The 11,047-nt window shown below is 50.5% G+C and overlaps 1 protein-coding gene across 1 annotated transcript; it reads left to right on the top strand.

The window, feature by feature from the left end:
• Positions 1 to 279: 279 nt before the first annotated feature.
• Positions 280 to 10,910, top strand: BDR25DRAFT_346650 (insecticidal toxin complex protein; the record flags this gene model as incomplete). The annotated part of the gene is made up of 2 exons (XM_033694163.1): positions 280 to 2,185; positions 2,242 to 10,910. 2 exons carry the CDS (start codon positions 280 to 282, stop codon positions 10,908 to 10,910), a joined length of 10,575 nt encoding a protein of 3,524 aa, XP_033541490.1.
• Between the last annotated feature and the right edge of the window lie 137 nt (positions 10,911 to 11,047).

Here is an 11,047-nt window from a genome sequence, read left to right as displayed (position 1 = left end):
ATATAGCTATAGTAGCTAAAAAGTTAGAGCGGGTGGACTGTAGATAAAAACTGTGCGTCAGGTGAGACCGTGCGTTAGCTGATTAATCACGGTAACTAGTTGTTCTGCCAAGCCGCCAGCCATCGGCGCTTTATACACCCCAGGGCCGACGACATGTCCACTCCAACCTATCTCCTTGTGCGCATTGTCCCCTCGAAGCCAGTGCCGGCGACCGCTTTCCACGATGCATTGCAAAATGTCACAGTCACGGCCTACGACAAGACTGTCGAAACCCCAAAAATGGACAGAGAGCTCGGCTCTGCTACTGGACTTGCTCCGGCACCGGACTTCTCGCAACCGCCGCCTACCTTGATACCAGAGCTCGAAATCTTGGACAATCCGACGCGGCTCAAGACGAGCATTATTCAGCATCTGAGACCAGGCACTCTTGATTTGTTATCTATGGCAACGGCAGTTATTGTCATCGACCCTACAAAAATTGACAGTGCACACGAGTACCCCACTCCAACTTCTTTTGATGTTCGCTTCGAGGTAAAGCAGTCTGGACCTACTACTGCCTTTCTCCACGAAGATGTTGTGGACTTCAATGTGACGCCGATAACGCGTGATCTGTCTATTGATCGAAGCGATTACATGCGTGCACCAACCGACATTTACCTATTTCTAGAAGTCCCTCCAACTTCTCTTCCAGACGGCAGTACTTTGGTATCTCTACCCAAGGACGGGCGGCCACCAAGCTTTGCTTCGCTTCGTGATGCAATCGATGCCGTTCTCCAAAAGGATCAGACTGAGGGCTCCCCTTCGCTCGAAGAGATGGTCACCTTCATAACTACTGATCAAGCCCACCAGATCGCTCTGGAGCTTATCTACAACCGCGCCATAGACCCGCCTCCAACGGCACCGCTTCCTACAGCTGATTTGAATGGTGTAGCTTTCCCCATCCCCGTGCCGTCCCTCGAAGACCTCTATACTGTAGGCGGTGTCGGTGAGCCTGATAAAATGGACCAGGCGAGAGAGAAATTTGAAGGAGAGAGGACTTCATATTATGCAATCCGTAATGCCAACGCTCTGCAGCTCGCCAACTTTGTTTTCTCCGTTGTTATGGCTGTTCGGCTAGAGCAATACACAGTGAGCGAGGGTCGAAGAGCTAACCTCGACGTCCCTGTGAAACCCACTGTTTCACACACATCATCAAATTCTTCGGCATCATTGTCTTTGTCTGGCAGTGCAGCGCTGCCAGCAACAGATATCACAGCACTTGACCCTCCTTTCACGGTGCCTGCCGCCTTTTTCTACGCTCTGACGACTACCTATAGCTTGACGCAAGACTTTGATACGCGCATTCAGTTTCTCATCACCAGTCCAACGACGACTCTTATCAGCCTCATGAACCAGGCCATCGACGCTAGAGTACTCAACTCACCCGATATCGACGGTATCGTAATGGAGCACACTACTCTAACCTCAAGCGGAGATGTTACTATAAACCAGTATCAGGCGATTCGACGAATTGTTGCACTGCGGCCATCTGTTGGTAACGCATCCCATATCTTCGTAGAACCTGCTAAGAATGTCGATGTTCGCTCAGTAGTAACACAATGGCTCGCCTATCCTGGCACGGATGACAAGATACTTGAAACATTTTGGACTCCACTCTTCTCCTCCACTCAGTATCTAGTCATCATCCTTGAAATTGTTGTCCCTAATGAGGAGGACTTGATCAGCAAGATCCTGGAGGACTTGAAGACTTCGGCTGGAGCCCCATTAAAAACTGTAGACGATCTCTTACAGGTCACCGAAAAATCTTGGCTTATATTTTTCCAAGCTCACACGACTCCAAACCTTCTACCAAAGAAGTACATACTTGGAAGCCTCGCAGACAAGGTCCATTCTTTCGTTCAAGACCTTAGCAAGATCCTCTTTGTCGCATCTTCAACTGAGCCACCCCCTCCATTCCAACCCTCTGGTATCCCATTTCTAAATGGCTTCCATGACAGGGATACCGTTGTGCAATTCTTCCATTCATTCTCATCATTTTCTTTCTCGAACCCCTTCGACGAATCGGAGAGACAGTCCGTTTACAACGCTGCCTTGAATCTTTTCGGTGGTAATACCAGTGTAGCAACATTTATTGCTACAGCCGTGGAGGAGCTCTGGACACTTTATAAATTGACTGACTTCTCCAGTAAGTTCTGAATAATTCCATTGTTGGATGTCATAATTCTTGTACTGACCCAGCAGTGACCCTCGATACGAAGCTGCGGTTTTCCTACATGGAAGCTCTCCATGCACGTGGCCTCACGTCTGCTAGCAAGGTCCTAGAAATCCCCCAGAACATGTTTCCCAGCGCCCTAGTTGGTACGGTTGCTTTTCCAAAAGCTGGCGACATCTATGAGTTGGCCAAGAAATTACCCCGGACTCCCGCTGATACCGACTCTGGTCCTGAAACAGGATTTCAGCCCATTAACACAGGGTCTCTAGTGAATTGCATCCCCCCTTGCCACCTGTCACCCTTCGGATCCGTTCAATACCTTCAAGATCTCCTCAACCTAACGGGTGTCGGCAGCCAGCAAACCTTAGGGGATATCCTAACGTCTCGACGTGGGGACTTTAGGTCTATTTCAGTCACAAGCTCAAATTCGGACCTGGTTGTACCGTACATCGATATTGTAAACGAAAACCTAGAGTCTTTTGCTTTGGGCGTCAGCCAGCAGACTCCCAATCCAGTTGGAGTCGTTTTCAACACCTTGGATCAAGGGCTCAAAAGCCTAGACATTGCCAACAGTAAAAAACTTCAGCTTCCTGGCTCTCTCACATCGATTGGGATCTTGGAGGCTCTTCCACAGCACTCTACACCGCACACAGCGCCTAGCCCGAATGCGTATGATGTTCTGAAATCCACCTTCGCGACTTCCAAGTTACCGTACTCTCAAAGTCTTGATGTCTGCTGGACATATCTCAAGGCACTTGGTACATCACGTTTTGAGACAATGAGAATGTTCCACAAGGACATCACGGAGCTTGCACAGGACGCGTCGCTGGAGCCACCTTCGTTCCAGAAAAGTATCTGGCGCTTTCCCGTCCGCCGCGACCTTGCTAGCGAATACCTTTGCATTTCAGCTGAAGAAGCTACTGTCATATTCGGTGGGAAGATGACCCTGCAAACGGCGTTACAGCTTATGAGCTTCCAGAATCTTGACAGGACACCCATTTCTTCTTCTATAACTGTGGCATGGTTTTTGGAAATCGCAGGAATCACGTACTGCGATTTCCTTGAACTGCACGGCAGTGGCATCGTGAAGTTCGGTCCGCGCCAACGCGAAGACTCAAATGGTGCCAGTTACCCTCCGTGCTTACCGTGCTGCGCAGAATCCTTGTTGATTACTTTCAATACCGAATCACCGATTGGGGAAATCATCAAACTGGTCGTGTTCGTTCGGCTCTGGCAGCGCCTAAGAGGGCGTTGCGGAGAGTGCTTGTCCATGGCTACCTTAGCCGACATTTGCTCTGTTCTTCACCTTTTCGATAACAACAACGTAAATCCTGACTTTCTTGTTCAATTATCGTCTCTGCTGATGCTGAAGGAGATGTGGAGACTTCCATGGACACGTGCCACGGACGGTGCGGCTACATCTCAGTCTGATCAACAAACCCAACTGCTAGCTCTCTGGTCTGGTGCTCCCAAAGATTCACCACAGCGCACATGGGCTGTTGAGGCTCTTCTTTTGGGTATAGAGGACTACAGCATGCAGAATCTTCATTGCTCAAAACGATCCGCCTCATGGTGTAAGATCGTCGCGGAGAACCTTGACGATCTCGCGAAGCTCGCTGGGTTCGATGGTACAACGTATAGATGGGACTCAAAGCCAACGTGTACCATTCGGTTCGCGGAGGTGCTCTCAAAGCTATACGCGTCAAAATTCACTATTGGAGAGATTGTGTTCCTCTTCGCAACCAAGGCGCATATGCGCGGTGACGATCCGTATCCTGTCACCGAGGAAGACGAGTCTGAAGACGATCCGCTCAACGTCCCGGAGGATGATGACATTTACGGACTTTGGGCCTTGCGTCGCAAACTTCTCAATGTACAAACCTCTGAGAAAGAGGCTAGCGAATGGCCTTGGTCGAAGATCGAAGCTACTCTTTGTGGTATGAGCTCTAGGGACACAGGGGGCAGTCTCGGCAACGTGTTAGCAATTTTTGCGGAGCATTTCTTCCCAGAGATCCTGGAGGAGGAAGGCCGTGTAGTCAAACCTGAACATCGGCGCTTCGAGGCACCAATTCCCGTGGCCGAGACCGCTGCTAGCATGTGGCAATTTGGCGAGTGCTCGCCTTTCCATTTTGAGGTTCGTGATAACAAAAATGGACTGTTGTGGGCGAAGTTGCCAGTCAGGAACAGCGAAGTCTTGAAAACCTTGCGGGACTTGCGCCAGCTAAATACTGCAGAGAGAAAAGCTCTTCAAACAGTTTACCTTGCGCCTCGGACAGCGATGGCTCCCCTCGCCATGGTCTTCACCAATTATGAGCATGCAGCTCAGTACATGATTCAAGAACCGAGTGTACATAAGCGATTCGGCTTCTTCCAGGTCGAATTTGCGCGCTTCCTAAAGCGCTGTCGTGTCATTGCTCACCACCTTCACGATGCGGTGTCTGTTACCACTAGGAATGACAGTGCTGAGTGTGCCTGTGCGGTTGACTATGGTTGTGAGTGCGTTGGTTTGAAATTAGCCTGGAAGATTCTATGCTCTCTCATTGCCGATGAGAACAGCGCCAACCAACCGTGGGAGAACCCGAAAGACTCCGGCAACCCACCCCAAACTTTCGATTTCAGCATATTTTCGGGGAGTGCCTTCGCTTCTCTACTTGGTCTCACGGGTACTGGACTGCTTGGCTGTTACTATGGGGCGGCAAGCGATAATGAATGGTTCGAAACAAGAGGTGGAGTGAGCGGTTGGGACCCAGCCAACAACTCATGGAACTCTCCAATCATTACCATCATTCCTAGTCTCTATCTCAACGCTAGCCAGGGCCAGCGTGTCCTTGCGTCCTTCAAGAATGGATATGCTCTCAATCAAGAGACGGGTGAGATTCTCTCCGGAGCGGAACCATTCTCGGTCACATGGACTGGTGTCTTATTAATCGAATGCGACGGCTGCTACCATTTTGCTGCTGGCTGTCCTGGACGTGAACGTGATGACGAAGCGTGTCACTGCGAGAAGTACAAGCAATGGTGCGTCAACCTTCAGAGAGGACAAAAGACATGGCCTTTACTTTCACAAGGCATGGAAACCGATGGCAATATCCCATGCAGCTACTCCCAGGCCATACGGTTGCGTCGCGGCGCGTATGACATAACCGTTAAGTTTAGGCAGCCAGAGCCGAACTTCGATGATGAAGACGACCTGAAGAGATTTCATACTGGCTTCGTGCTCAAGTACACGGGTCTCGATACAGAGCATTGCTTGATTGAGGTGCCATTGAAAAGCTTATATCTTAAGAAGAAACCCGAAAAGCCCCATCATAATTCTGACGGGCCAGAATCAAAGATTACAAGGTTCCATGGCTTCGACGACAGGTATATATCAACACTTCGTGACATTAGGAGAACGTACCAGCGCGCCTTTAAAGCCATTCTTTTCGCAACTAGGCTATGTCTCTCAGCATGCTTGAGTACCTGTGAATGGGAGAGTGAACTCGGATACATACTGGATCGTGCAGGAAAGTTTCATGGGACGTCGTATTATCTTAAAAGCGAGGTATTTCATCCACATCAGGTTGATTTTAATTTCAACTTCTTGCCTGTATACGACACTTATTTCCCCCCCGACGGTACGAAGGATCAAAGAGTGGCACCTAGTTGGAAACGTAGCGCCGCAATGTTCGATTGGTTCGAAAGATTGTTCGATTACACCAAGCTTCGAGGATGGGTAAGCGAGGTGTGTGGTCCACCAGTCTGGCTTCTCTTCCACCATGCGACCTCAGATGGGCCCCAACCTGTTTCCCAGCTTCTGAGATTCCTCGGCCTTGAGATTGCCTTGTCGGATATGGTCTTAGAATACTATCAGGCTGGAGGCCTCTGGAAGATAGCAGACGCTAATGTCCCGGCAAACCTGGGAGACGAGAGGTGGGTAACACGTCTCTGGATGGCATGTCGCTACATCAAAAAGCTCAAAGCTCATTTCTACGCTCCTACAATAGAGCTTGAGCACTGCCGCCCTGCCACTTGGGCAGCCCTAGATGGGAACGCACAGATCGACGGTACAACTGGTAACGATAATCTTACGCGATTTGTGCAACGCTCCTGTCTGGCTAAGAACGACGCGCCACTGCGCTTGGGACTAGTCGTTGACTTGAATAATGGGCTTCGGATGCGTGCGCGAGATGCCCTTCTCGCTTACATAGCCTTTCAAGGGCACTCATTGGGAGACCTCTCAGACAGACTACTGCTAGACGTTGGGGCTTGCATTAACCAGAAGACTACACGCATTGACGATGCAATTGCGGCAGCACAACGCTTCATGCAACGAGTGATCCTCGGCCTTGAGTCCACTACGTTCACTATTGACAATCCATTACTCAAGCGTTGGGAGTTCGAGCTCTCATCATTCGACAAATGGAAGGCTGCACAACGGAGGAAGTACTACTATGAAAACTGGATCCAATGGGAGGAAGCAGGGAAACTTTCCTTATGTGAGGGATTCCAGTCGCTGAAGACGTTTTTAGGAGCAAGTATCTCTACGTTAGCCCTACCGGGACGAGGCATTTTCTGGCAAGACAAAGCTCAAGGTCTACCAGGTACAGACGAGCTGGCAGGGGTATCGAGCGCTCAGAAGTTTGTCCTCGGGAAACAGACTCAGTCTCTCGATGAGGGTCTGCGACTCCTAGGAGCTCCTGGGCATAGCGGTCGGCCAACATGGCTCGCATCCCTCCCGATACCTGCCAACACGATTCCTGAAGATGGGAATGGGGCAATAGCTTCTAGCGTAACAGCGGACTCGCCCGTGTCCTTGAAGGTTTCGAAAGCAACACATGCCCTCCTACCTGGAGCATCTTCACTTGACCATATTCCATTATGGATCCAGGCAGCAGTCCGTATGGGAACTAGATTCCTGCGCGTGGCTGCTTCAAGCCTCCCTATCGCCACCCCTTACACTGGTTTAAACACCGTCTCTCCATGCTGTCTCTGCAAGGATAGTCATGCACCAGTAATAGATGAGTATTACTTCTGGCTCGAGGACGCCCGCTGGTTTGACGTTACCGACGTCCCCGCGCCCCAAAACGCGGACTTACATGTCAACACGCCTCGAATCGACCCTCCACTGGCCGATGCCGGACCACAAATTGATCCTAGAACAAGGGATGCAGACCCAACGTCTGATTGGGACGCACCAACTCCGCAGATGCTCTCTTGGAAGTTAAGCCCACTTGTTCATCTCCGTTGGACGCGAGTACATATGGGCGTGCTTCTGGACCCAAGACGCTCGAGTAAAGGTATCCCTCTCAAGGATGGGCAGATGAGCGACATCAACCTCGATTTTTGCGGTAGAAAATTTGACTCCCTTTTTTTTACTATCCTCGGGAGTGGTTCCGAACTAGGATTCCGATACGATATTGCCACCGACGCGGCGACAGTCCTTCCAGAGCCTATCACCCCTACAGAACCGCCTGCACTTCCTCTTCCAGCCTCGCTTCAATCAGTGCTCGCCGCATTTCCTTACTTCCTTTATTTTACTCCAGGCAAGCCACTTGCACCAGTTGGAACTTTCAGCACATCTTTGGTGGTCGCGAACACTCTACGCACAGATTGCCGTTTCCAAGAAGCATCCAAGTGGCTTCGAGTAGCATACGATCCTCTAGATAGAGATAATTCTTGGATGCGTTGCCTGGACAAAGAAAAGCAAGGAGTCCTCGAAGATCCACATGTCTCAGGAAAGAGCCATAACGACCCTTTCTCAAAAGACAGCGTAGATCTGTTTTCCATTGTTCTAAAGGAACAGAAGGCTGAGGGGGCAGACCAGGCATCTCTACGCACCGATGAGCGAGGGCTCCACCTAGACCTACCATGTTGCCCCGCTTCCCCTGTCGGAGCTGTAAGTGCACGTGCACGAGCGGCCACCCTCGAATACCTCGAGACGTTGTTGCAGGAGGCTAATACTCTTCGTGGCTGCAATTCACTAGAAGCCTCACAGCAAGCACTTACTTTACTTAAGCTCATGCAGCGCGTCCTTGGCTCAAACCCCTCTTGGATCAATGCCACGGATACAACTAATGGGGAAATGACTGTTTCTACCTTTGAGCCATATGCGGCACCACTAAACCCGAGGCTAATTGAGCTTTACGCCTCTGTTGAAGAAGGTGTCCATGCCATCCGATCTCAAATGAATAAGAGACGACAACCGAGTGGGAGCCTTGGTCTCAACATGGCGCATTTTGGACCGAACCAGAAATTTGACCTTCATGCAATAAATGGAGGTGACCAGCACACGGCATGTGACTCTTTCTGTTTTTCGTGCTGCCATCCTTACCGGTTTACCTTTGTTCTGCCAAAAGCTACGGCATGGGTCGCTTTGGCCAAGAACACAGCGGCAGCTATGCTTTCAGCTATCGAGAAAGCGGATACAGAGGCACTATCGTCTCTTCGGTTTACCCAGGAACACCAGATCACGGAGCTGGGCCTTGAGATCTCTAAAAACAACTACCGAGCAGCTGACTGGGACGTCCAGGCTCTCGATAAACAAATGATCAACGCGACTACCAGATTGCAATACTTCCAGCGACTCATCGCAACCAAACTCATCGATCTCGAACAAGCACATGTTTTCGGAGTGACAGCTTCAACAGCCAGCCGAACCAGCGCTACGATTGTCGACGGTGTCGCGCAGGGTATGGCTACCGTCCCGGATATGTGGCTTGGTGTCGCTGGAATAATGGGTACACCACTGCAGTTCAATCAACTACCAATGGGCGTAAAGATGGGCACTGGTTTTGCCACAGCTGCGAGGATATTGAATACTGTAGCTGAAATCTCAACAGCGGGCGCTAACCTCTCGCTCACAGAGGCAGGTTGGGCACGCCGTGAACAGGACTGGCAACATACGTGCGATGTCACCGTTTCGGAAATACAGCAGATAAAAAGGCAACGGCTAGCTGCTAGACGCCGGCTCGACAATGCTTTGAGAGAGTTGAATAACAATCAGCGCCGCATTGAGCACTCGGCTGAAGTGGAAGACTTTGCACGTGACAAGACGTCTAGGTACGAGCTGTACCTTTATTTGCAGCAAGAGAACGCGGCGCTATACCGACAGTGCTATGACTTGGCTTTGCAGACGGCGCAAGAGGCACAGCAGGCTCTCAGATTCGAGCTAGGATATCCATCATTCAACTTCATATCCTCCGCGGCAAGTAGCTGGAACAATCTCCACGAAGGCCTCCTAGCAGCCGAAAAACTCGAACTAGCCCTGTCGTCATTAGAGCGCGCACATATGACAAAGGACTGCCGTGAGTACGAGCTTGTCAAACATGTCTCGCTGCGACTGCACTTTCCTGCAGCATTTATCATGCTCAAAACTACCGGATGTTGTGAAGTTGATCTACCAGAGTGGCTTTTCGACTTGGATTACCCAGGCCACTACATGCGTCGGGTCAAGTCTATCTCATTGAGTATTCCCTGCGTCGCCGGACCGTACACCGGTATTCACTGCAAACTCCAGCAGCTGAACAGCACCATTCGTTTCCAACCTCGTCGCACTGGTCAGGAAAACTGTCAATGCTGCCCAAAAAAGAAGTATATGCATGACATCAAGCCTCTGTCGACCGCCTGTCCAAACGATCCAAACGTCTGGAAGCGCTTCGCAGGAACTGAAGCAATTGCCACCTCAGCCGGGGTCAATGATTCTGGCCTCTTCGAACTCAGCTTTAATGACCAGCGATATTTACCATTCGAGTATACAGGAGCTGTGTCATGCTGGCGTATTGAGCTTCCGCCCGAAAACAATCAGTTTGACTTTGATAGTTTGAGTGATCTGGTCATGCATATCAAGTTCACGGCGAGAGAGGGCGGACCAGAATTTGCAAGAGAGGGCAACGAGCTTGCGCAGAGACATACCCCAGGCGATGGTTTGCGTTTCTTTGATGTCAGGCATGAGATGCCTGAGGTGTGGAGAGTGTTAAGGAAGGAGGTTGGGTGTGAAGCGTGCAAGAAATTTGAGGGGGCAATCGAATGTATTTGCTGTGATCGAAGAGAGCATGATGGAGAGCACGATAGAGAGAATTTCAAAGAGGGGGACCACTATAACCACAGCCGCGGGTGCCGGGTCGAGGGCAAGGAGGATTACAGAAAGATATGGTGTAACAAGTGCAAGCAGCACCATTACAGCCATGAAGAAGCGAACTCTCACAAACAAAAGCATACACGCAAGAACAATTGCCAACATCACGGGACAAAGAAGAAACGGCCACACCACGCAAAGCGGGAATTTCGCCTCAGCCTCACACGAAACATGTTCCCCTTCCTCACCAGTCGTCGCGGCGTATCCGTCACAAGCCTTAATATCATCCTTGACACCAAGTGTAGCGAGCCCGCTACCACCAGAGTACACTTCATACCTCCTTCGGTTCATTTTCCTCACCACAAGGAGCCCGCCTGCGTAGACACAGAGGAGATCCGCCTCGTTCGCACTGAAAGCGGGTTGTTGAAGGGGTGCCTGGCTCTGAAGCAGCAGGTAGAGTTGGATGACGGGTACAAAGGTGATGCTAAGGGGAGTAGAGGCGAGAAGCTTGTTGGCACTTTTGAGATTCCATGTCAGATTGATGGAAGGGATGTTTGTGGTGCGTGGCTACTTGTGGGTTATTGTTCTACGGAGAAACGGTGCGAGAAGACGGCGATGGTCGGGTGCTGTTGTCCGGAGTAATGCTCACGTGAACATAATGTCTTGTGATTAATTTAACGCATATTGGTCTCCGTCGATTTTCGCACCGCATGCCGTATGGGATTTTGTCAGATAGCGGACCTTGTGAATCCTTTCAAGCGTTGCAGATATGCAGGTAA

Source organism: Lindgomyces ingoldianus, assembly GCF_010093535.1.
Source record: "Lindgomyces ingoldianus strain ATCC 200398 unplaced genomic scaffold BDR25scaffold_44, whole genome shotgun sequence".
In the NCBI taxonomy this organism is placed as follows: domain Eukaryota; kingdom Fungi; phylum Ascomycota; class Dothideomycetes; order Pleosporales; family Lindgomycetaceae; genus Lindgomyces; species Lindgomyces ingoldianus.
The sequence above is the reverse complement of the archived record's forward strand: the minus strand, read 5'-3'. Positions and strand labels throughout refer to the sequence as shown.